The sequence below is a fragment of the Lotus japonicus genome, chromosome 5, assembly GCF_012489685.1.
Source record: "Lotus japonicus ecotype B-129 chromosome 5, LjGifu_v1.2".
NCBI lineage: Eukaryota > Viridiplantae > Streptophyta > Magnoliopsida > Fabales > Fabaceae > Lotus > Lotus japonicus.
The window spans coordinates 24888488-24916062 of NC_080045.1; the positions used below are offsets into that span (position 1 = coordinate 24888488).

Below are 27575 nucleotides of genomic sequence, written 5' to 3' on the forward strand. Positions count from 1 at the left end.
TTATGAGATTAGCTTGTTTTGTTAAAAATGTCAAAAAAATGTTTTCTCTAAGGCTATTTCAGTCTAACCCACAAATTTTAGGGTTTTCACTTATCTTTGTCGTTCTTGCCACTCAACTCTGTCGTTCTTTCCACTTCTTCTGTAAGGCCCGAGTTTTTAAGTTTATGCTAAGTGAATAAACTTCTTATTCACGATTAGGGTTGATGTAATGTGAAGGGAAACCTGAACGAAAGTTTATTAAATGAAATATATTTATGAAGGAGAAAGTTCAGGAAAAGTTCAAGGATTGCATTATGATCGATAAAAGTTATAGCACGAACGTTTTACGCTTAAACCTAGGTCAGAAACCCTAGTTATAGCTAATTTTCACTTTTAGGCACGATGGCAGTTAATTCCAAAAATCTTCAGAGAAATGTTAGAACTTCTCTTTTTCCATATATCACAATCGTTTCGAGGCGAAACTCTAGGATCTACGAACGTCCGATTCCAATCATCGGAAGTTTGCCGAAACCGAATCCCTGGTATTTCAAAACCCTAGAATTTCTCGACAATGAAGACTTTTTCTATTCAGAGCTTCAAATGAATATTCCACACGCGTACACCCATTTCTCTTGATGATTTCAATCTTTCTTCCGAAGGAAGTTTTCCATTCCGACATTCGATGCAAAAAGCAACTTATCGGGTAAAATAGTTTTATACCGACTATGCTTTAGTTGCCAAAAATACAAGGAGACCTCTTTATAGTTTTGGAACTCTTTTGCCAAAACATATCTATTAATTCATGGAGAATGAAGTCGGAAAAATCAGATTCGCGAAACTTTCATTTTCCCGCGAATTTCCAACCTTTATATATAGCAAAGAAAGGAAGAAAAACACAAATTCTCCTCCATTTTCTCTCCCAAAACCGCGGCCAAGAACAAGGAAGAAGGAAGAAGAGTTTTTCTTCATCGTTTGCTTGATCGTCGATCAATCAGTTGCTACTTCAAGGCTTCGAGGTATAGTCGCTAATCCTTACCTCTGATCGCTTTTTCCATAGCTTTTCTGTAGAGTTTTCTGAGCGGATAGTTTATGGGTTTTTGCAAAACTATCCTGAATCTTTCATTTCTGATTCTAAACCTCTTCCTTATGCGCCCAAGATCACTTCTGCCGGGTTAGATTTTCCGTTATGTCGCCGGAATTCCGCCGGAATCAATTTGAGCCTAAAATACTCATTTTTGGAGTTTTTGGTGTAAAGCTTCAACCTTTAGGCTGAAAACTATCGCCTTAGCTTAGTGCTAGTAGGATTAGTTGTCATAAACGTCGTTGGTGACGTCCCTGCAAAATTTTATTTTTGGGATTTCAGTTTTGAAAAATCCTAAGTTAAAAATCATGACCAAAATACCCCTGCGACAGTTTTTGATCCGATAATTTTTCCGAGTTCAGAATACCCTTAGTTACGGCTTATGAAAGCATAGGAACCAAGTTTGATCGAAGAAAAATCGAGCCCCACAATTACCAAAAGTGGCCGAGCCCTATAGGGGAGGAGGAGGAAAATTTCCTTTTCCGAAAACTTGTCTTTCGCGCTAGATTATCGTACCTTAGAGTATAGATTACTTCGAGTATCCTTAGTAAGTATCGATAGCTTAGTTTTCGATAGATTCTTATAGTATTCTGTGATTTTATTGTAAAGGTGCTTTTGAGGATTTCCCCGAGGACCAACACTTTGAGAGCGAGGAAGCACTAGTTGATCATTCTGGAGAACTTTCAGGTGAGGGCTTCTCACTGAATCTCTAGTTAATGCTTAGGGTCGATGTTTCGACATTGTTTACTGTTTATGCACTGGAATTGTGTGTGATTGGAAAATGTTTTCTGAGGCTTCGGCTGACAATGTAGATGATTCATCTACTGAATGTTTTTGAGATTGTCTTACATGCTATGTGCTATGTGGGTAATCTAGGATGTGTGGTGCATGCTTTATATGCTAAGTGCTAAGTGTTTATGATGCGATTTATTGATATATGACATGTTGTTGATTGTGATGATTTAAATATGCTCTGTACTGGAATCTGAGATTCTGAATGGTGAGAATAGCGGGCAGGTCATGCCGATTTTATTTTGAGAGTTTTGAGAAAGTTTGATAGGACGAACGAGGTTCGGGCCTTAATTTTGTTTAGTGGATCGAGACATCCTCTGGAAGCGACTTGGGATTGGGAGATCCTGAAAATGTATAAGACTTGCGATAAGACAAAATGGAATCTATTTTATGAAGAAAATTCATAAGACCTTAAATAACCTCAAAATCTTTAAGTAATGATAACAACCTCGAAGGAAGGCATTGGAAGTCAAATCATAGTTTTGGAAAAACGAGGAGTGTCGTCGGATCCAAGTGTTGAGTTTGTTGTTGTGCTGTTGGAGCAGCGTTTGTTGTTGTGCTGTTGGAGCAGCGTTTATTGTTGTGCTGTTGGAGCAGCGTTTGTTGTGGTGCTGTTGGAGCAGCTATGTGTCGTTATGAAGTGTGTCTTTTGGTCGCAGAATCGACTTTACCTTAGGGTAAGCTTTTAGAGACTTTAACTTCCCTAGAACACGTGGCGACGTGTCGAGTGAGGACGGAGACGTTGTTTGACTAATCATTTTGCATACATGCAACATTAATGAGGTATTAACACAGGACGTACTCTGGACCTCGTCGGTTTCCAAAATGGTCATAAGACCCGGAATGCCGTGAAAGAGCGTTTGTAGACTTCTCTTGTAGCAGACCGAAATGGCAGACCTACGGGTTTACTGCTGATCTGACTACCCCTGTTGGAGTAAGAGGCACGCGGGCCGAAATGGCTCCACCGTGGCTGGTGTTAGGGCTGATCCGTTTGATGTCCATCCCTTTCCGGAATGCATGTGGTTGACTGGGTTAACCTGCATACATATCATGCAACATGCATACTAATTTAGTTGTTGAGTGTGATTGGTAATTGTTAAACCTATTTGGAACATGCTATCTGCTATTATTGTGTTTATGTTATTGTGGAACATGCAACCCTAGGAATGACATCTTTAGCTATAAGCCTAAGTGGCTATCTATTATTAGTACCTATTGGGTTTATTATCTACATAGTTCTTTAGAGTTGACCCTCGCGTCTTCTGTGTGTGCTTTGGCGGACAACGCCTTTTGTCAGATGAATATTGCGGACTGGTTCACCATGGTCCACCCTTCGGGGGGGATTAGGTACGAGATGATAGATCAGGACGACCCCGGGTCGTGGGTGGTTGACCCCGCGAGCCACCGAGCGACGTATTCGGGGCGCATCATGGAGGACCACGTGGACAGTGGAGGACTCTTGAGGTCAGGAGTGTTGAGGCGATGCTCTATCAGCTTCAACTTGCCACCGGGCGTTCACTGCGGACCAGGATTCGGAGGAGCACCGCCGCCACCGTCATCTTCAAAGGAGGAGGATCCCTCAGAGGAGATTCCAGTGGGAGTGCCTTCGGCAGGGTCTAGTGCACCCTCTGTTGCGATCATTGATGATCAGGGTTCGGGCCCTAAGCCCGTGAGTCCAGCATCGGAGCGCACTGCGGTTGCGAGGGGAGGACGGATAGGGCTGGTAGACTTGGTCGTTCTGGATTCTGATTCAGACGACGATCATGCTAGCACATAGTTTCGAGTGTTGGTATGAGCTCCTCGAGTTAGGATTAGTGTAGGAGTAGAGTTTTAGCTCTGACAGTCTTGCTTCATTTGTTACTTAGGGGACAGGGTAGATCCGCCTATAGCTTTTTGTGTGGTTTCCTTACGGGAATCACAGAGAGTTGGTTGGACTTAGGAGGTCTTATTTTCAGGCCATTGGGTCAGCTGATTCTCAGTTTTGAGGGATGGTGTTGCGGGCACTTCACCCTTTTCATTTGGTTTGTATATATTGCCTACGGGCGTTGCACTTTTCTTTCCGTCACTGGAGGTTACTCGTGACGAGGTTGTTACTTACAGCGGGGGCTGTTTATATATTGTATATTAGTTCTATTGCTTTTCGCTTTTGGGTTTTATTTAATTCAGTCTTGTCTTAGTTATTATCGAAAAAAAAAATATTTCACGTTTTTTCGCATTAAGTTTACTTTTGGTTACTAAAGTGACGCCACCGAAATCGGGGTGTTACATCTTCTCTCATCCTCTCGCGCGACCACCAGCGCAACTTCCTCCTCCTCCAACGCGACTTCCTCCTCCTTTTGATGAAATCCAATCTGATGATGAATGGATAACTAAAGAGGTAGATATAGAGGAGAATGATATTGATGGTGATGATGATATTGTGGATACGTTGAATTAGTTCAAGACAACATTGAGAATTTGGTTCTTGATCCTAATGTTGGAGGGTCTAAGTCTATCTTATCTGAGGAAGAACTTGATGGTGATGATGGAGATGATGATTCAAGTTGTTCTAAATTCAACCGTTGGATAACCCGTGTACTCCCTTTTAATATATCTTTGGCTTATAAAAAATAAACATGGATAAAAGTTAAAAGAAAAAACCATTTTTCTATTATATGGTTGGTGCTAGAAAATAATGAGTACATGCAAAAAATATAAAGGATTCAAAAAAAATATTCTCTCATCACATGATTCACGATTATGTATTAACTTTTTCTCTATTCATAAATATTTTTCATTTCCAGTTTTCTTAACCTGTTTTGTTATAAGTTAATGAAAAGATGTGTGTTTTATTATACAGGAAATTAGAGAAGTTAGATGGAGAAAAGTTAAAGAAATATAATAATTTCTCTTATGTGGTTGACCTTTGGTTCTGTGCGATGCACGTGCATGGTACAAAAATTTGTTCGTCTGACGATATTTTTATAAGTGAGCGCGTACAGTACTGAAAGAAAATTTTCATATCGTAAAATAAAAATAAATTTGGAAGTTTCATCACCTTCAAAAGCGAAACGTTTTTAACATCTAGATGGTTCCTTTGCTTCTTTTGTTATTTTTCTAGGGCTAGTATGTGCCACAATGTTTAGAGTACAAAGCTAGTATTAATTATATATGTCAACAACTAGTGTTTTTACCCGCGCGTTGCACGGAGAATTTATCTATTGTATTTGAAACATCAATCAATATTTTAAATTATAAAAAATTAAAGATATACTAAGAATGTAAGAACAATCATAATTAAGATATAGATATTTAAAGAGCATAAATTCAGACACTCAATTCTAGTGTTTTGTAAGCATATACTGAATTAACTAATATAAAGTGGCCAAAAAGATAAACTATCATTAAGACTTATTTTGGCTTCCAGATGTTGCATAGAAATTATATCAAAACTTATTTCTCTATGCTCATTCCCCTCGTATGAACTTTTAATTCTTTAAACATAAATAAATATAAATTATATATGTACTAATGTTTTCTAATCTCCGTACAAAAAAAATTATCATCAAATTGAGAGTTGCCCAAAAATAAAAACATGATATTGTGTTGTATAGTATAGAAATTATATCAAAACTTATTTATCTATTAAATTTTTCATGCTTGTTCCCCTTGTATGAACTTTTAATTCTTTAAACATAAATAAATATAAATTATATCTGTACTAATATTTTCTAATCTTCGCACAAATATTTTTATCATCAAATTATCAAACAGTTAATTATATTTACCTCTAAAGTTGGTTTAAAAACTAAAAAAAGTACTGAAATGATATTAAAATTAATTTTTATGTTAGTTTTAACATGGAATTATTTGTATGCGAATGTAAATTTTAAATGTTACACTGAGATTAGTTTATGGAGCATAAGCCATAAATTACATACATAGAAGTGAAGAGAGATTTTTCATGACATAATTCACTTTCAAACAGTGGCGGAAGCACATGAGTGACTTGTCCATGCTTAGTCACCCCTGAATTTTAGGAATGTCTCAAGAAAAAAAATTGAAGCAGTGTGAGACTTGAGAAGGAGAGGAGGGAGGGGACGGTTGAGCTGAGAGAAAGGGGTGATCTCTATCTTGTTTGTGTTTCTCTTTCAGATTCAGTAGACATTCTTTTGAACCTCTGTGTTATCCACTAACAATTGAAATTAGAAATAGATATTTTGGTTTTGTTACATATGGGTCTTTTTTATTAGATGTGAAAGCTACTCGGCTGCATTTTTTTTTACATTAGAGTTGCACCTCTTTCCAACACAGTAATAAAAAATATAAAAGAATAGTTTTAACTTATACGAAGCATTTGATAGCATTTTTTGTGTTAATTTTTAAACAATCCTCTAAAACTATTTGAAATCAATTTGAATCTGTGATATTTAAGGTAAATATAAATTTAACTTCTTAGTTAAAATTTGGTAATTATTTAATATCAATTTTTGTAATCTACTATATAATTTTTTTAAATGATATATTTAATTTATAGCGGCTATACCGGTCAAACCACAATTCAACTGCGATTGATCTAATGAACGGTGAACCAATTCCCTCACCGATTTGATCAACGGTCCAGTTTTAATAACCTTGTTAATCGGTCTGATTATATGAGATTAAATATGTGGTTTTTGTGTTTTGCTTGTAAAAAAAAGTTATAAAAATTATGCACACCAACTGTTTGTAAAATGTCCTCTTCAAGTTTTGGCCTTCAATAAATGAGTTTTTTTCTTAGGTTTGGCTGCTACTTCATTCTTGTTTTGTTTTTTTTTTTTTTTTTTGCACATTCTTTAGTTGATAAAAATTGAAATTTTCTTACAAAGTATGTTACTTTATATCTTAGTCCCCCCTTTCTGAAATTCATGCATCTACCCCTACTTTCAAGTCAAATAGTATACACCACTAAGCTACCATTTAATAGTTAGATTGTCCTTATATTATGATGCATTACCAACTAATAAACTTGTAAGAAAAGAGCAAACACTACCAGAAAATCGTTGTTTAGCGACGGATTTAGCGACCGAAATATTTCAGTCACAAATAGCGACCGAGTTTGCGACGGAATCCATGATATTTTGGTCAAAATTCAAGTTTGACTTATTAGCGACTGAATTAGCGACGAAATATTTAGCGACCGACATTTCTGTTGCTAAATTTGTAGAATAAAAATAATAAAGCGATGTTGCGACTGAACTAGCGACAGATTGTGTTAGCCACCGAACTATCCGTCGCTACTAGCGACCGATTTAGCGATAGTTGTATTAGCGACCGACTTTACCGTCGCTAAAAAGTATAAAAAAAATAATAAATAAAGTAGCGACGGTATTAGCAACTGATTATTTAGCCGTCGCTAGCGACTGATTTAGCGACGGCTAATTTAACCACCGATATATCGGTCGCTAGTAGCGACTGATTTAGCGACGGTCGAATTAGCGACCGGATTTTCCGTCGCTAAAAAGTATAATAAATATAATTCACAAAGTATCCTTTTGAAAAAATGTTATACCTTGGATACGAACCCAGGATCCACAGCAATCATAGTTACTGACTTGCCAGTTGAGCTATTTAACTTCCTTAGTTTTGTTTGCGTTTAATATATATATTAATTAATAAAACGTAACCCTAATGTTATCAAAACTAAGTGTCAATCTACCAAATCTTACCCTCTGCTTCTCTACTCTCTCTCGCTCACTCTCTTCTCGACGGCGCGCACCTCCATCGTTAGGGTTCCTCTTCATCGCTCATACCTCCATCGTTAGGGTTCCTCACCACCGTGCTTCCATCATCAAACCACACCTTCCTTCTGCTCTGCTTCGTTTTCACCTCACCGTGCTTCAATCAATCAAACCACACCTTCCTTCTGCTGCTTCGTCTTCACCATCGCTTCCATCACTCAAGCTCGTGTGGGTTCTGCTTCTTCTTCACCGAGCCCGTCCGCTCCAGCGCGACTGCATCCCACGGCGCGCCGCACCTTCCGCTGCCATTATCAAGGTTTGGTTTGTAACCGATATTTTTCCTGCAATTTTCCATCTTCTGTGCTATGTTTTTTCTTTTAATTGCTATGGAAGCCTCTGATTTTTTCTGAAAACTGCAATTTTCTCTTTTTATGAATGGTATGTGGAGGAGGAATTCTGGTTTTGTTCCATTGCTGGTGTTGTTACAGGATGGTTTGGTCACGTTTTTATGGGTGTTCGAAAGTTTGTAAGGCCATAAGTTTTATTGGATTTTACCATAATTTCTTTTAGATTTAACTTCGAATAGACAGTTTGTTGCTAGATTAACTAATCTATTTTTTGTTTTGTTTTTGGTTTTTTAGCTTCAAACTGACAGTATTGGGTTTGATTCCTATTGGGTTAATGCAGTACGGGGACACTTCCCTTTGGAAGCAGAGGCATAATGACCATGGGATTGTCTTTCATATAAGGTAAGGGTGTTGGCTTTCTAGCAGTTACACAATTGGTGTTATGGTTAGGTTGATGTGTTTGCTTCTAGATTGAATATGTTCATTAAAGAAAGCATTGACCCTGAAAAAAGATGGTTTTTGGGGCTTATAAAAAAAAACTAATCTGGTTTTTGGGAAGGTGATAATGTGTTATATCATCTTTGCTTATCAAATAAAACTTGCAGTTAGTTGGGGACTTGGATTGAACATTCATGTTATTTCATTTTCTTGCTTTTTTGTAAGTTTGTAATATCTCAGATTCTCATTGGTTCTAATACATAAAGTAAATATTTTAATAAGCACTAACTTAGTGAGTTTGGTTAAAAGGAAAAATAGGGAACCATGCATATAGTCTTCAATGATGGGATAAGTTCTCTTTCCTCTAAACTATGCTTGTGTTTACAGGTTTTTTGGTGGATGAGAGTATGAGTGAGTTGCAAACTCTTTTACATGGTTTTTAAATTTCTCCCGCAAACACTATTATGGAGGAGACTCAAAGAATGGTAAAATAAATGATGGAAGAAAGGATGCAACAACCACCAATGCCAACCCCAAATCAAGAGGAGTTAGAAGCTGATGAGTCAGAGAATGAGGAGGATCTTGGTGCTTTTCCATGAAAACTTTGTCAAGCTTTGTTTCTATATTTAATGTAATAGACAATGTTTAATGTAATAGTAATCTACTAGACTAGTTTAAGTAGTTCATGGTATACTTTTTGTGATGATTCAGTGATGAATTTAGGTGGATATGTTAAGATTGTGTGTTTTGTGATGATTCAATGATGATTATGGTTATATTCATATTTTTAACACTAAAAAAATATGTCACAAAACTGATTATTTTTGTTAATTTATATTTATTACCGTCACTGAACTCATCGCTAACTTTTTAAATCTGTCGCTAATTCTGTCGCTATATTATAGTTGAAACCCTCGCTAATTCCGTCGCTAATGCAGTCGCTAAATTCCGTCACTAATGCAGTCGCTAAATTCCGTCGCTAATGCAGTCGCTAAATTCTGTCGCTAATTCAGTCGCTAAATTCCGTCGCTACATCGGTTGCTACAAGTCCGTCGCTATATCGGTCGCTAAATCGGTCGCAACATTTAGCGACGAGTGAAATACCAACCAGCAAAAATCAGTCGCAAAATCGGTCGCTAACGGTTATAGCGACCGATTTAGCCCATTTAGCGACCGATTTGGTCCGTCGCTAAATGACTGTTTTCTGGTAGTGAAAGTTATTCTGACACAAAAACACAGTTCACTGAAAATTTGTCTTTTAATCAAAAAGCCTGGATTAAATATAAAATATGATACAAAACATTTTATATTCAAAACTAAAAGAAACTACTCACTACAAATACCATAACTTTTCTTTGGACTTTGAGATGAGATCAATTCCCCATTCTCCCAAAACTTTCTTTCAGCAGAAAAATAAAGTTTGCAGACCAAATATCCAACCCAAGGACAATGATGATGATAGCATTTAAAAATTATCACAATACTTGACCAGACTCAACTTCCTTAATGCAAAGCAACCGCAATTGATGAGACAGGCTCATAGAATGAAGCATAATTATCTCATAACAATGAAGAAAAACCTGATACACAAATGAAAAGAAAAACATAGAAGAAAATAAGCATAAACAATGACAGCTAAGTTCAACATGTCAATGAAACTGAAATCTAGTGAAGAAAGGATGAATTTCATCATTTAAGCGTTCTCATCTTATCTCGGCTAGCAAATTAACTCAAAAGAGAAGGAGCATCAATTAATTAGCCTTCATGCATCATAACCAACTTGAAAAGAAATATAATAAATGATTAAACATAAAAGAGATCTTTGATACCAAATATCTGAGTTGAAGTCATAGGGAAAATCAGCAAGCAGCTCCGAGCACCTGTAACTAAGAATTAACGTGAGAATGACACGTCACTAAATCAGCCTCGCCCTTTCTTTGTATTGGGCTTTAACCCCTCTTTATCAATAAATTAAATTCCTTTGTCCAAATTTTTTTTTTGGTTATTTCATGTTGGTAGGTTCTGACCAACATTGGGCTTTGGGCTCAATGAGAGTGCTGCTGGGCTAGGAAGGCATGAAAATAAATTAAATAGACACATGTGATCAACAATTAAATAAGTCAATAATAATCACAAAATTGCTCTACTGAAAATGAGAAATTCTATTACAAAATTAATTCTCACATCACATGTTCAATTGCAAAAAAACAAAAAACAAAAAATCAAATAAGATATATGTGAAGAAAAGGAAGAAGATCCAATGCCAGTAATGAATCACATAACATACACGAAAAAAATGTTATCTACAATCACATTACTTGCTATTAAATTTCCTTAATTTTTTTGGCACCTTTTTCAAAAATATTATTGACACATTTGTAGTATTTTATTTTATATGTGACTTTCTACTCCATCAAAGAAAAAATCATATTAAATGAGCCTTTTTACATGCTTTTCTTCATAAAAAGAAATTTACAAGCTCCAATTCCTTTCAAATTAAAATAAAAATTGTAAAATAAAAATAAATGGAGCCTTTTTTCATATTTTTTTATCGTGTGTAAACAACAAAAGCTAATATGCAAAAACTAATAGCCAAATAAAAATTATTTCTCTTATCGTGCAACGCACGGATCTAAGTCTAGATCAAAATAAGCGTAAATATGGAAACATATGTTGCCAGCCATGCTAGTGTAGATGAATATGGCACAGCTATTAATGAAGGGATAAAGTGGGAACCATATGTAGCATATGTTGACCTACCTGGTCCTTATGCCCCCCACATGTCCCCGATGTGTATGGAGAAATTACGGATGATTAATTGGTCCTTCGCCAAGGTGACAATCACGTTTAAGAAAGCACATGTTCCATTATTTGACTAAAGTTGCAATTTAATAATTATTGTGGTCTTAAAGAGATTAACAATCTAAACCAACTTTAGTTGGTCACTTGGTGCTTATATATGTAGATAGTGATGTACCAGCAATGAATTCGCAGACCCTCCCACACCTACCTTCCAACTACCATCTTGTATGCTAGCAAATGGGAAATAAGAAATGGCAAATGGTACTTGATAGTTGATACTCTAATTTACCTGTTTGGTAAACGTGCAATGTCAGAATCGTTAGAATTGAGAGGGAATGATTAGGTTACTTAAACTACAAGGTCCATGACTGAAAACTACTATTTTATCAAATGAAGATTATAATACTGACACAGGAAAACTATTGGTCAAGTAAATAAAAGAGCTGACAAAGAGATGATTGTTTCAAGTCATATATGATTGACTCACGTTAAGTAAGGTATCTGGTTTAAGTCTTGTGTATAAAAAAAATATCTATTTGGAGTGCTAAGCTCACCTAAACAATGTGAATGTTCTCGACTCGAACATAATTATCTGCGAGTGATTGAAGACAAAAATGACTGCAAAATTATCTCAAGTAAACAAAGGAATATATTGAAATGGAATTGCTGAGACCTAAACAAGACCAAAACAAAAACAAAAACTTCCCAGACACTTATAGTGCATAGAAGCGATGGTTCAAAGATCAAATAATCCCATTTCCTGGCCTACATAATTATTCAGATTCCTTTGCACTTTAGAAGTTTCAATTCTAGACCAATAACATGGAATTTGATTGGGGACACTGCATAAATAACATTATTCGTCACAAATTATGTGTCTTACCACAACAGCAAAACTCAGACTAGCCATTCTGGAGAGTAAATGAATCTTCATATTCTCTCATAAAAACTATGGCATAAATAATATGATCCGGAAGTGTGATAACAGAGAAATTAATTTGTCACGCTCTCCATGTCACACATTCACTTCTTTTACCTAACAATTCAAAAATGTTATCAACAAAGTAAGCAATTTAGTATCCACATTTAACATCTAGAAATAGGCACCCATTGATTCAAGCTATAATTCCTCATTTGACTTATACCCTTAACATCAACATCAACTGTCCTGAAGTTTTTGTTTGATTGCGAATTCAACATGATGTGAGCAGTATACTTTAGCCTAATTTTTCTCATATATAAATGTTATTGTCTACAACCACATCATTGTTACCTATAAATTTGAAGAATTGAAGGATGCAGTAACTTTGCAGCAAAAGTAGCTAAGGCCTTCCACTATCCAAATAAATCTTTTAAAATCCCACATGGCTCCTATTGTATAATTTCTTCAAGCTTCCTTAGGACTTGCTTTATGTTAGGTCTAATTGAAGGAGAAGGGGAGCAACAGGCCATAGCAAGTTGGAAAAATTTGAGAATGCATTCTTCTGTAACTGGAATTTCATCACCTCTAGTGTTGCTGACAAGAATGGCTGGATGGTACAAATCAGCAATTCTATGTCCAAGAACAGCATTCCTCATGAAATTTGGTAAGTAGAAATCCTCATCAGGAGTTGGGTGCTCATTGATAGGCTCCTTTCCGGAAAGCAATTCCAGCAAAATTACGCCGAGGCTATATATATCACTCTCTTCACTGACATCCTTCATTTTGATGAGCTCAGGTGCCTTGTAACCCTGAGCAGCTGAACTTTCAAGCAATTCTTGGCCAGCAGTGGGGTTCAGCAGAAGATGGATGCCGGAATCTGAGATGTGCGGTTGGTACGAGCGGTCCAAAAGAATGTTTTTCGACTTGAGGTTTCCATGGATAATTGGCTTCTCTTGTGCTGTGTGAAGATGCTCTAATCCTTTAGCTATGCCAATGGATATTCTATGTATGTTAGACCATTTGTAACACTCTCCATTTCCATCTGTTAAGTGAACATCATTGATCAATAAATAAGACATAGGACAACCATTCAAAGTAAAAGCCACCATCTTTGGTAGGACTAAGAACCCGTTTGGATGCAGACTAAACAACACTTATTGGAGCTTATCCAGTGCTTTTTTTAGTAGATAAGCTTCAATAAGTGTTCTTTAATTTATATCCAAACAGACTCTAAAAAGAAGAAAGAAATGTTGAATGTATTCAGCTTTCTGCCACTAAAAGGAAAAGCCAATTTTGTTAAAGTTCAATTCAATGCATTGAGAAACTAAAACTAATATTTGCACATAAAGAAAATTTGACCATTTTTACCCTACTTCTTTTCAAGTAATGCAACAATAATAGCATATAAACAAACCAACAAGCACTTTCTCTACTATGTAAATATGATGTAATTGTTAGTGTAGTGGCATATTAACAGTCAACACAAATTCTGATGCTTCTTTAGTAATGTACTAATGTTTCTTCCTTAATTCCCAAATCATCAAAATTCAACATTCTTCATACCTTACAGATTGATAGCATGTTTGGATCAGCTTTTATTTCCTCAGAATCAATTCTGGCACCTAAAAGCTACTCACAAAAGCTTCTCCTAGAATTGATTTTGTCTTCAGAATCAATTGTAGAAGGATTTCCAAATATGCACTAAGTGAATGATTTTCAAATTTACTAGAGATCATGCTTTGCCATGCCTTCTAAAGCATCATCTTAACAAGACAAGGACAAAACACCAAACAAACTTATTTTTTCACAAAGCAACAAGAAGACCAGAAATTTCCTGAACCAAAAACAGAATTCAAAAAGGACAATCATTAATTCATTACCTCTTATGAATTGAGTCAAATTCCCATGCCTATAGAAGGGATGAACAAGAAGCTTCTCTCCCCTTGGCCCAGTGTAAAATCCCAGAAGTGGAACCAAATTAGGATGCCTAATCCTTCCAAGAAACTGAACCATCTCATCCAGCTCTTCAGCTCTTGTGGTGCACACTGGTCTCAGAAACCTCAGCAGCCTCACTCTGTTGCTCCTCTGCAACAGAGCCTTATACAGAGTCCCATAATTGGATTTTCCAATCACTTCCCCAGGAGCATCCAAAATGTCACAAATTGTCAAGTCCTCTCCTCCTTGAAAGATCACCAAGTCCTCCTTCTGAGCTATCTCTTCCTGCTTGTGCTCTGAGCTTTCAATGTCCTTGTTCTCATTTTCTGATACCCTCTTGCGGTAAAAGAAGGCATAGAGTCCAACAAGTACTAACAAAGCAGCTGAAGCTAGTGTGATAACTAATATCAGCATGGAGGGTGATTTTCTTTCTCTGAAAAAACTGATCTTTTTGTATCAGACTAGCAAATAAGAGGTAAATGAGATAATGGGGTACAAATAAATGGAAATTAGGATCTGGGTTTCATGAGATGGATTGAAAAGAGTTCATCTTTGATGGAAATCTGGGTTGATATTCCATGGAAAATGATATATCCCCATGTGGGTATAGGACAAGGAGAAGCATGTTGAAGAGAACTTTGTGGTCTGGAATGGAATTTACTTGAGGTGGCAAAAAGTTTACAATAATTGGAGGAGCAGAGATCTTAGCAGTGAAGAGTTTCTTTGTGGGACTATGGAAGAGTTAAAGCATTTACACGCTGGAATGTGGATGCAATGTGACACAGATCTAAGGCATGTGAGGTTCTATCTGAAATTGACTCTGGTGTTACTGCTTATGTGTGTGAAAGTACTCATCTGCCACACCAAGAATGACGTGTATGTGAGGGAGAGATTTGGAATTTTGTGAGATGCAAAATTGAAGTTAGATGATGTTGGGGTAACTAGATTGAATGATGGAGCGAAATGCGGGATAGATGTATGTTTGTCGTTCATGATTCGTCTGCTATAGAAATTAGAAGAGAATATAGCAAAGGGATTTTTTGTCAAAAAAAAAAAGGGGATAACAATGTAATAATTTTTTTTTTAAGAAGGTGTTTTCCTTCGAAGGTAATCGTGATGGATAAGAGAACATTTTCATCATGGCGGAGTTAACTATTCTAGCGGAGGTTTTTTCCATTCATAAGACTTGAACCTAAGACCTTGCTAAAGGAAAATCAAGTATGTATCACTTGAACCAACCACCTCTTGGTGTATAATTATTAAATGTATTTATTTTGAGTTTTTTTTTTTCCACTGACATATCTCTATAACTAACGGTTATGAGATTAATTTCCTGAAACTCGGAGTTGACATTAAGTGAGTAGACCTCTCCAACCAACTATTCTCCATATATACTGCTAGAACCATTGACCAAATACTTATGCTTTGTTTGTTAGGAGAGAGATAGAAGAGCGAGAGATGCAAGAGAGAGAGATAGGAGAGAGATGTGGGAAGTAACCTTGTTTGGTGAGAGAGAGGAGGGAGGGAGGAGGGGGTTGTAGAGGTGGGGCCCACCCCTTTTTGGAGTCTCTCCAATTTGGAGAGAAATTGAACAGTAACCGTTGGCTGCATTTTTTTATTTTTTTTTCTACTTTTAGCCAACTTAGTGGCGGTTTTTAACCCCCACTTTGTTACTTTTTTTCAAAAAAATATTATTTTAATCTAAAATTAATCTTTTCTCTCTCTTCCACCTCATTATTTCTCATCTCTCCTCTATCTCTATCATACCAAACAACCTCTTAAATCTATTCTATTTCTCACCTATTTCTCTCTACTCAACTTCTCTCTTCTCTACTCTCTCTTCTCTATCTCTCTCTTCTCTACCAAACAAAGTGTTAAGGAGTTCAGTCTAACTATCTATCAATTACGTTATATTGATATTTATATCTATTCATAAGACATGTGTGATTGAATACGAGCTACAGGAAAATTGACTTTAGCTTTACATTAATGAGAATATTAATAAGTTATTGATGATTTAATATTATTAGTTGAAAAACTTCTCAATCTCTCATACATAAAATTAAAATTTTAAATTTTAAAATTATTTATATATTAATTAATTAATAAAGGAGAGAATTAATTTAACTTAAGTTATTGATGATACTTTTTAAAATTTTAAAAGGAGAATAAATATATTAAAAAAAATTAAAAACTTAATGAGCCAACACCGAAAGACCACCAAGAAATTTCAACATTAGATCTTTACCTAAAATCTTAAGTCATTAGGTTTATGGTTACATATCTTATATTGTCTTCACCTCACTCATTCTTAACTAATGTAAGACTCTAACTCACACTTGAATTCTTAACATTCTCCCCATCAAGTGTGAGTCACCACCATATTTCCATGCTTCCCCTCGCCGGCCGGAAGTTATCCACACTTGTATCGCTTTTCGCTTTCATCACCGCATTAATGGAACACGCCGCCTAGCCACCGCATTGCTATGAAGGAGTCGTCACCATTCTCACACTAACTAGTCCAAGGCAAGAAAAGTTACTTAATTAAAAGAGCATTTACAAAAGACTTATTGAATTTTCTTGTATTGCAGTCTCGAGAACTAAATCTACATTTGTTGTATATATGGTTCTAACTTCCAAGAAATTGTCAAGCATGATCTTGAAATTATTCAATAGTCAAAAGATTAGTCTTTCCTCTATAGACTACACTCCCTTTCACAATCCTTGATGAGACTAGTTGTGGAGCTGATAATTGAAGTGAATACCAACATGACCTAGAGAAGACAATTTAACCCTAGTGTCCTGCTGGATGTCATCATGGGTCTATATAAGGATTAATGTCAATATTGTAGCCTACATGAATTAATACAACTGTCCCCGAGAGTTAGGTCAAGTGTTAAGAGTTATGAGACATAAGGATTGAAGGAATGAAGGGTGAAGGAGCTGAAATTGATCAGAGTAGCACAAGAAAGGGGATTTCAATTATGTCATCTAAAAACTTGGTTTTCCAAATGATTGAAAAATATATCATCTTTGTTGAAATCGTTTGGTGCAGTGGAAATGTATAGCAGGGAAGTAGACGATGCACACCAACAATTTTATCATGGTTCACCCCCAGAATGATATGCTACATCCAGTCCTTGGCAACGCCAAGATTTCACTAAGCTCAAGTATTATTTGGACCCTGCCTCTTCAAGCAACTTGAGTATTCTTTGAACCCTGCATCTCAAGGCAAAACAAGTACTCCCTTTGTTCCTTTTTAAGTGTCGTTTTAGCATAAAACTCTCCAACCAAGATAGTGGATAGTTAGAGTTTTCCCCATTCTACCCTCTCACATCTTAGTCATAAAGTCATAAAGCTCTCCAACCAAGATAGTGGATTGTTAGTTTTTTTTTTTCACTTTCTCTCATATCATTAAACCATTTACCTCCAATTCTAGTAGCAAGTTAAATGCTTTAACCATTAAACCATTTAGCACCTTTAACCAGTAAACCATTTATCATTCTTCCCTCCATTTACGATAAACAAATTCTAGTAGCAATAAAAATTTCTAACTTCCCACCATTTCCAACGATAAACTAACTTCCCTCCAATTCTTTTAATCAAAACTTAAGCTACCCACAAAAAAAAAAAAACCATTGGTATATATAATATGACTTCATATTATAAGTTCACAAAATTTGACAGAATTTAACGTTAACACCATTTTCTATAAAAATTTGAAAGCTATTTTGGGTACTGATACTGGAATTTAATTTCCACTGACTGGACAATACTTTAAATTGAAATAATGGAAATGAGAGTTATTGAGAAAGGAGAATTTTATGAAAAATGTGAAGTGGAGTTACAGAAAAAGTAAGGGTATAATTGACAAATTATAACCTTAAAACATCAAAATGACAGTTAAATAGGAACAACAAAATTCTTCTAAAACGACACTTAAAAAGAAACAGATGGATTATTCTTTGTTTTTGTTTCTTCAGGCAGTTGAGTATTCTTTGGCCATTGCCTCTCCATGCATTGTTGAGTATTCTTTGGACCCTGTCTCTCAAGACAAAATGAGTATTCGTAGGACTCCTCCTTACTAAGCTTTATCAGGATTCCTCCTTTACAACAAGTTTCTACAAGACTTCTCACAAAACAATATTTCTCAAGATTGCTTTCTTCTACATAGATCTCTTCTTCTAAGAGTGATTGTAGATCAATTAAGCCTAGGAACTATAAAAAAATCGTTTATCAGATTTGACTCTTTTGCATATACTTTATGTTCAATTACATGTTAGAGATAAAGAGGATTTGACTCTAAACAGAACTACTCTTCATGTAGAAGCATACGATATTAATGATCATCTCAGAGTGATGGGTAGTAAGCCTTCTTTTCACGCTTAATTGATTTGAGCATGGAAGCTCAATCTTTGTGAGCATAAGCGCTACTTCTTCAAGTCTTCACTTCTTCCCTTTATACTTATGACTCTTCTGTGAGATGGATTAGAGTCGTTGGAGCTTGGTCTTCATGAAGATTCTAGCCGTTGGATCAAACGGTACAAAATGTACTTGCGTCAGAGCGTGATACTGTTTGATGGAGACCTTTTACCGTAAATATGTATTATGTCAGCTAGTAGGTAGCATAGGTCTGAGCTTCTATCCATTGGTGTAAAAATATGACAATTTTATTGTGACACCACAGTTCCTACATATCATTGTGTTAGGTCTTAAGATTTCATCTTAGAAACTTCTCCACAAAGCTTTCTTGGCTTTTTCTTCAACGGGAAGTGTACTTGATTTGACTTTGTAGCTTGCTTGAGTGAGAGCTTGATTCTTCAGATGATCTTCTGCTTCTTTCATCTTCACCTTTCTTCAGACGATCTTTATTCATCGCACTTCAGTTCTTCAGACGATGATTCTTGCTTCAGTCATTCTGCTTTCTTTCAGATGATTTGACTATGAAGCTTGTTCTTAATTTCTTTCTTCTAAGCTGCTAACTTCTTTTCATGATGAATGTTGTTCCTTTTAGAAGTTCTGCTCTCATCGTTCATGTAGGCTTTAGACGATGCTTCTTTGCTCTAGCCGTTTTGCTCTTTGGAAGATCTATCAGTTCAGCACAACTTCATTGCTTTCTTCAATTGGTCATTCAAAATGTACCTGGTGGAATTTGACCAAATCTTCTTCTTCATAAATGGATTGTCTTGTGTTGCCTAAATCAGATTGATGTTTATAGGCGTAGACAATAAGCTTGGCTCAATTTCTTCATTTCTTGGTGGAGAGAGAAAAAGGAAACTTTTGATGTTGACATGGTTGTATTTGTTTCCTTGGTCAACGTGCTTTGTGGAGTATCACATGATTTCTTAGCACTTGACTTTCTCCTCAAGAATGTCAGAGATATTTCCATTTGAATATGAAGCTCTTTTCTCTTAACATTGCCTCCTTTGATCAGCCTTGAGATAGACGATGTAGTAGACATTAAGTACAGTCTCCTCAGACGATCCGATAGCTTCGCTTGGTCTTGCTTGATTGGTTCTGAAGCTTGATTCTAGTTGTACAGATGACCTTGATGCTTGAGTTTTTCTTCTCATGAAGACAATCTTGACAATTCGACTCTTCTAGTATTCTTCAGCTTGAGTAGCCTAGCGGATTTGATATTTTCTTACTAGTGAGGTTGCCTTGTAGCTATGATCATCCTTAGCTTAACCATGATGTGCGTTGAAGCTTTGATAATTCTTCTTATTCTGGTCAGACTATTTAGTAGATATTACGTTCCTTTGCTTATATAATCTGTCTTGATGTTTTGACTCTTCCTTTGATCTTCCAGTGTAGACGATGATGTATGTTTGACTTCTTTAGCTTGTCTCGTCTTCCTTTGATGCTTTTGTCTTTTCTCTTCTTTGCTTGAGCGTCTTCATATGTAGTCTAATCCTTTGAATAAGAGACGACAGGGAAAGAGGGCATAAGTGTGATTTTCTGAAATAAAATTCACATGTTATATTTAATCACATTACTTATACTCTTGAAAATTGTTATTATTCAAAACATGATAGACGATATGATTAGCATTTGAACTTAACAAGAGTTAAGGTCCAAACCCTAGTGAAAGAACTAATTTACTAGCATTACTTTTTTTGGTACATAATTTACTAGCATTACTAACAACTAATATTTGTCTATAAAAAACATGAATCAATGTTATTATAGTTACCTAAACTCAAATAGCAATGAGGCCTATGCACACCTACTAAATATGAATTAGTATGCGGATATTGGAATAAAAATAGGGAAATAAGAACTCACATCTTTCTAAGGTTTGTCATTATTGCACTGATTTCCCATTAGTTTTACACAATGCATTGATATTCTCTCTTTTATATATCATTTAGCATAATAGATTGTATTGAGTACATGTTATCATAATAAATCTTAACGGATGGCAGTTAACTGATGATAAACCTCATGGGAAGTAAGTGCGACCCCATAAAATTATGACTTGTAATCTAAAAAAAATATTAGTTATTTCTAAGTTCTAACATATTGTGATTAACACTAATAGTAGTAGACTAAGGATTTTCCTAAATCCTAACGTATTAATTATGAGGATGTACTGTTATTTTTCCTTAAGTTTATTTTTAAAATTAGAATTTATACTTTTTCTTTAAACTTATATTGAACTGTTTTTAAAATGCTTTTACACATTTGTATGACATATTTGGGATCTTGTTAAATTCGAGGTCTTTCATCTTTTCTAACAGAAAAGCGAGAATATATAAAAGCTCGTAAAATAAATTGAGCAAAAGGAAAGAAAGCACAGAAACCTAGCCATAATAAAGATTAGGAGCAGATCTGAATCCAAGGGTGCAAAAACTGGTTCGACTTCAATAGTTGAAAATGACTCAGCTGAAAGCAAACCCAATGAAGCAACTTTTTCCCTACTCATAGTCGACAATTTTATTTAGGGACCAATTTTGATGTATACATAACATGACTCAAACTCAATTCTTAAAGGAGAAGAACTCAGTAGTGTTACAATGAGAAGTGTAGACTATGGTCTATGGCACCAGAGCGTGGTCCTCTTCCATAATGGAAGTATACTGATGGAAAAGAAGAACTGCGTGCATTACATAAGGAAGCGGTAGACATCGCTGTGGTGACAAATGCTCTTTATGTAAAGATAAAAGATGGAAAAGATCAGAAAGTAAAGGTTACAGATATAGAAGACTGAATGAATGCCTTTAAGCCTTTGGACTTTGAATCTGAACTAGTCATCATTCTTGAGCCAACACTGATACGGTAGTCCACTTCAGACACATGACACAGCTAAGCTATATGGATCCATTAGGCCCATTTGGAAGGTTGCAAGATTACAAACAATACATACGAGTATATATATATCATATTGCAATGTAGATTATACGTATAATTTTTACTATAAAATATATTAATGTTATTGTAATTATGTCCTACTAGAAAAGGATATTTTATTTTATTTTTCAGTTTGTGTTGTTGGCCTTGTAGTTGAACTGGGTTCTTGCCAAATCCCAAATCCAAATCGTGGATCCAATTCAACAGTTTAATTTTGACCCAAAAAATTATCCACCAGTTTATTGAGTCAGTATATAACTATATTATATATTGGACTTCTCAGTGGCATGTGCCGTTCATGAATCAGTGTCTTCCACTATACACAATCAGACAGCGATTATTTGCAAATTTTGCAAATAAATGAACAATTTATTTACTAAGAAATGTAGTACATGGGATTTGGAAGCTTGAAGGACCGAACAGATACTGAAGAACCTAACAAATCACTCCATTGGTCTCCAGAATTTCCATGGATCCTGTATCCATCTTTCTCCATCTCACTCCTCTTCTCTGATTTGTAAATTACAGCTAGTTTCCCATGATCATCTGAGGATCTGAACAGTGTAAACAACAGACTTAGTTAATTCAACAGAAAACAGACATGGTTTCTTGTGCAAAATACAAGCATGATGATCCTTGAATTGTAAATGATCACATGGTAATCCAAGCATCTAATCTTCATTTGTTGATTGTTAAAAAGAGCGAGTTAATCCAATCCTATGATTAGGTAACAAGACAGATGTAATTAAAATCTGATCTTCAAGCCTACTCTATCATGAGGTTCAAAATTATAACATTTCGGGCTAAATTTCAGGCATCCAATACTAATGCAAAATTAACCATCTGAATTGAGTGTTGCAGTCCATATTAACAAAAGTTCAGAACATTATCAAATCCATAAAGACTATGCCTACGTCGAACAACAGAGAAGGTTATGGAATCCTGAAATAAATGAATGTAATTTGTGGAGTTACAGTAGAATATAAGGCATGAAGTGTATTCTCTCTTTTTTTCCCATTTTTCTTTATTTTGCAATAAGTTAATAACAGCAACAGTGAAGACCTCCTTCGAAAAAATCTATATGAAGGCAAACCATACAGAATTGGCAGACACAGCAAAGCACATATATTAAATGCATATTATTCAAATTCTTTGGTGTTCTTGGTCATTCAACATCATCAAATCCGGTCCTTCATAACATAAAAACTCAGGTCCTATGAAATTTTTCCTTTTCTGCCTGGGTTTGTGGCTTTTTAGTTTTGGTTATATGAGGGAAGCCTAGCTAACCACTTCAAAATAAACAGCTTCACATTGTTATTGAGTAGCAGAAGCTAATTCTAACAAAAGGGACAGATTTAGAAGTATTTACCCAAGGATAGAGCTACTTGTACATGTTAAAGATGAGGGTTTGAAGCTGCGTATCTAAGCCTATCTACTAAAAGCATATGCTAAATGTGACAAAAGTAGTGCACCTATCTATCCAAGATGCCAAGATTCAGAAAGATGCCTATAGTTAACACTGTAGAGTATAGACTGTAGAGAGCTGGATAAGTGTCGTGCTTCATAATTATAAAATGATGTCTAGGCTATGTTACAACTCGGCTCAACACTAATAAAATAGCATTTCAAAAAGTTAAACAAACAAATGGCAAAAAGCCAAAGAAACTCAAACTATCCCAACATATCACAACAACCAAAGCCTTTGCACCGTTGTGTAACTTGTGTACATGTCATGAAGTATATCTTCTAGAAATCCCTTCTAAAGGTTGCAGATATACTAAAGTCATGAACTGCTCATATGCATTAATCATTTTGTACACCTAAGTTCAATTAACCTTTAATCAGGCTACTTGAAATCTTTATGCAATCATCAATTGAAAGTACAATAGACATACACATCTAGTTTACACCGTATCTAAAGCTATGGCCTGCACTAAAATATCTTAAGTTGAAATCTTTATTCATCATTGATAGTCTGACATTACTAAACTCCCTTCAATTGTGCCTAGTCCTATTGATTATCCATCCTGGTTTATTTTGCCTATACTATGTTTATTCACCTTTCCTACAATTTAACAAACTTAACTTGAACTGAAGGCTATCTCAACCAGAAAAAAAAATGTCAACTATAGCATATGTTTTCTAATATTCTGAAACATAAGTGCAAAATGATTTTGGTCAAGCAAATTCTGCAGTCAAAAGAAAAGTGAAGGCTGGAGTCAATGGGTTTTTTTTATGACTCCTCCTGAAATGAACCAAGCAGTGTTTATCTTTCTTCAATGTTCTGGGTCATCCAACATTGCTGTTCTTATATCTACAGCATGTTGTTCATTAAAATAGCACTAGGCATACTAGGACAAAAACAGTTGATATAGAACCTTATATGGCTTGAGTTTGCACTATATATGTAAATGATTTGGTGGTTTATACACAAAATAACAAAATTTATCAGCATCACAGAAGCATTCACATACACACATACACATATATTCAAATCTCCCAACATTTAACACAAACTTCATTCGCTATCCTCACATCAACAATTTCAGTAGGAATTGAATTACCTCAGTATGAGCTGGTGCCAATCCCGAATCCCAGCATTGATCAAATTATCAACAGTAATACTCCTGTGCCTTTCAGCCCGTCCAGTCAATAGAATAACCTTGAACCCCCGATTCAAAACATCTTCATAGAGTTTTAAACTGGGTTCTATGGCCGGGGCTACACCCTTCTCCACCCAACCATCAAACTTCCCATGGTCAAAAACCTCCAACCTGAAAGTACACAAAAAACTTCATGCTAGGAGGAAAGAGAAATAACTGAATTTATCATGATAAATGCAGAAGAAAACTAGAAGCATTCTTTCATGAGGGTACCAGCCAGAATGCAAAAGATCAATACAAAACTTTAGGCTTAAAGGGGTGCCCAGATTAGCATTTTTTAGTTTCGAAACAAAATAAAATCAAAGCAGGAGAAGAAGGTGGAAAAGAAAGAAAAATATACAAGAAAGATAAAAGTATAAAATTTATATGATAAATAATCACTCCTTGAAAAGCAAGGAATTTCTATTTATGTGTATAAGCACTTTCCTTCCAAAATTAAAAAAAAATTATCAAAAATTAATCTTTTCTAATTTTTAATCAAGCACTAAAAATCAAAAAGCTATGTTGGTGTAAAAATTAAGCTAACACCAGTAAACATGCCCACATTGCATCTTAATCCATACACAAATTTAAGCAACAGCATTATCCAAACAAAACTATAGAAGATTAAGCACAAATTAGGTTTTATCTAATTTTTTTTTTGTTTCTCAAGGTATCCCACAGCCGACAGCCATGAGACTAATCATTCGATTGGGTAGGTCTCTCCCAACAAATGTTTCTCCATATTTTATCTAATTCGATTAAGGATTTATGGATTAAACACATTCGGTATTTCAAATCAAGATAATGCAAGCAAACAATAATCAGAAAGTGAAAATAAACAAATTGTGATCCCTAATTTCACGCATAATAAGCAAGTTAGAAAATGAATTACCCGTATCCATGTGCAGCATAATAGGGAAGATTAGAGAGAAGCGTCTCATCAATGTCGAAAATCCACGCGTCTTTTCCATCATCACCAAGCTCAACACTCTTCGCATACTCCCCAGCCTCCTTGGAAACCATTTCCAGGTCGTAAACGTAACCCTTCCCCGTCATGTACTCCTTCACGTGCTCGGCGCATTCCTCCGGCACCGTCTTCCACGGCGTCAGGTTGTTCGCCTCCGCCGCCAGCCTCCAGCCGCCGCACCTCAGCCTCACCTCCTCCTCGAGCTCCGGGTAATCCAGAATCAGCGGCCGCGGGAAGACGCGGTGGTGGGAATTGAGATTATGGTCCAGAGAGAAGGAAAGGGAGAACAGAGAGAAGAGAAGGAAGAGTTTGAAGAGAATCATGGTGAGTTCTGATGAGAGAAATTGGGTGGAAAATTTCAGAGGGAATGTGAATGGAGAGGAAATTGAAATGGGAGGAAAATTGAAGGAAAGAAAATATTGGAAATGCTTTGCTTTTTTGTGTGGGAACAGTAACTCTCTGCGATGAAATAAAGTGTGGCGTGACGTGACGGCGAGGCAACGAGACGAGAGAGCTTGTGTGTTGTGTTTGGGTGTTTGCGTCGTGGGAGTGACGGAGTTTGGAATATTCCGTTTGGGTGGGTGGTAATTTGTATTGGGGAGGAAGAAAACTAGAAAAACGTGGGTCGGTGATGGCTAGGTGGATTGGGGAGGAGAAGGGAGGGTTTTTTAGATGATGATGACGTGGCTGGGAGTGGGACCCGCTGTGAAGCTTGGGAACCAATGAGGTTTGTTTGGGTGATGCAACTTTCCCTTTATAATTTGTTTTAATTGGACAAAGAGCTTCATGGTCAATGACTTGTTTGTTTTGCTAGACGCGTGATTGAATAGTTAATGCAACCTTATTAATATTAATTTTTAAATAAGACTGTTGTTTTGTTATAATTAAACTAAATGAGGATGTCACCACTCGAGTGGAGCTTGGCAATTTAGTTTTTGGGCTTGTGTGCTTGATGGTGATCCTTTGGCCGCAGAGCTCACTGTTTTTTGTACAGGTCTTCACTTCGTTTGGATGAGGAACATTCATAGTGTCTAGTGTGAGTCAGATTGTAAGGAAGTTGTGAATTTGCTTACACAGGGGAGGTTTGGATTACATGAGTTTGCTAGCATGCTTATGCATGTTCATCGTTTGCTTGATCACAGTTGGGATATTTCATTTTGTCATATTCCCCATGAGGCTAATGGGTCGGCATATTACTTTGTGGGTTATGGAGTTGCTCAGCGGTGTGATTTTACGTGCTTTGATGTTCCTCCGAACATAGTTGTTCATTTGTTATCCTCGGATGTCTTAGCCTGTAGCCTTTTTGTTTAATTTTTACGTAAAAAAAAAAACAGATGATGTGACCGCCATGTTAGTAGAGGATCTATAAGTAGGCATGCTCTGATCTTAAAAAAATACTTTTCTTTTTGTTGAAGTTAAAAAACTAATATTTGATATCATAATTTTAGGCTTCATTTTTTAAAGTTTACCTGACTGGCTCAATTAGCCTTTTTTTGTCAATGAAAATTCATTCATTATCGGGCTAGGCCCAAGAAAAGAAGCTTCAACAACCATTAAAACATGGCTAAGTAAATAAAAAAACGAGGCCCCAGCCAGATGTTTGCCAAGTACACTATAAGATCTAGAATTGGTTTCGACCGAAAAAAAAGATCTAGAATTGGTGAGTCATATCTCACAAGTACATAGAGAGAACTGAATGACTAAAAGTCACAAGTTGCCTAATTCATGAGATCCTTTGACCGAGAGAAACTCAAGCTGCCCTTTATCCTCATTCTAAAGTCCAAATGGCGAAAGACCTCCAAAGGTAATTTTAATTAGAGAGAGAGGGGGTCAAATTCAAAGACCTCCAAAGGTAATTTTAATTAGAGAGAGAGGGGGTCAAATTCAATTAGTCTGGTTAAATGCAATTCTGATGGTAGTTTTTGTGAAATGAACCAGCGGATTGGGGGTGGTGGGATTATCAAAGATCATCTTGGTCGTTGGGTGGTTGGTTGTTATTCAGGGAATTCTGGGAACAATGCGTTCCAAGCAGAAGCCGTGGCGCTGCGTGATGTTCTCCAATTGGTCTGGGATAGAGGGTTCAGGAGGGTGATTTGTGATGTTGACTGTGCTGCTCTTGTATCAATGTTATCAGATGCAGCTACGTCTTAGAGGCATTCTGAATTCCGTGTGTTACTTTCCATTCGTCATCTGTTGGTGAAGGACTGGAATGTGAAGATTAACTGTGTTTATCATGATAGCACTTCGGTAGCGGACTTCCTTGCAAGAAGAGGGGCAGTAGCGCATGTTTCTGGGCTTTGGAGCATTGCGTCGCCGGATCCGGATGTAGAATACCTTCTCCTGAAAGACTCGATCGTTGTTTGTTCCTTAGTTTGTTTTCTTTGTTGTTGGTATTTTTCCGATGTATCAAAAAAAAATTCCTAATGTTTGCTTTTTGTTTGGGGATGCCCCATTTATTCAAAAAATATTAAATGGCCCAATTGTGATACTAGATTATCCTAGCCCAAACATTAAGGGATCTAGCCTCTAGCATTCAGCTTACCAATAACAAATAAGGCAATGCAAACTAAACTATGGGTCTCTTTCACCAATTTCCTCCCTCCCTCCTTTTACAAAAT

The 27575-nt window shown here is 36.1% G+C and overlaps 3 protein-coding genes across 4 annotated transcripts; 1 reads left to right on the forward strand and 2 right to left on the reverse strand.

The window, feature by feature from the left end:
* Positions 1-7470: 7470 nt before the first annotated feature.
* Positions 7471-8332, forward strand: LOC130718855 (uncharacterized). Of its 2 annotated transcripts, none has more exons than XM_057569484.1 (2): positions 7471-7867; positions 8239-8332. In XM_057569484.1, the coding sequence occupies exons 1-2, from the start codon at positions 7502-7504 to the stop codon at positions 8302-8304; spliced, it is 432 nt and encodes a 143-aa protein (XP_057425467.1). In that variant the 5' UTR covers positions 7471-7501; the 3' UTR covers positions 8305-8332. The 2 variants fall into 2 exon arrangements, with proteins under 2 accessions (XP_057425467.1, XP_057425466.1); XM_057569483.1 differs by having other exon boundaries at positions 8193-8304.
* A 3916-nt stretch (positions 8333-12248) lies between these two features.
* LOC130720078 (putative kinase-like protein TMKL1) lies at positions 12249-14939 on the reverse strand. Its single transcript, XM_057570681.1, has 2 exons — positions 13941-14939; positions 12249-13102 (listed from the first exon to the last, which is right to left on the reverse strand). The coding sequence occupies exons 1-2, from the start codon at positions 14407-14409 to the stop codon at positions 12510-12512; spliced, it is 1062 nt and encodes a 353-aa protein (XP_057426664.1). The 5' UTR covers positions 14410-14939; the 3' UTR covers positions 12249-12509.
* A 6569-nt stretch (positions 14940-21508) lies between these two features.
* Positions 21509-25601, reverse strand: LOC130720310 (acid phosphatase 1-like). The gene is made up of 3 exons (XM_057570939.1): positions 24883-25601; positions 23910-24119; positions 21509-21899 (listed from the first exon to the last, which is right to left on the reverse strand). Exons 1-3 carry the CDS (start codon positions 25278-25280, stop codon positions 21722-21724), a joined length of 786 nt encoding a protein of 261 aa, XP_057426922.1. The 5' UTR covers positions 25281-25601; the 3' UTR covers positions 21509-21721.
* Between the last annotated feature and the right edge of the window lie 1974 nt (positions 25602-27575).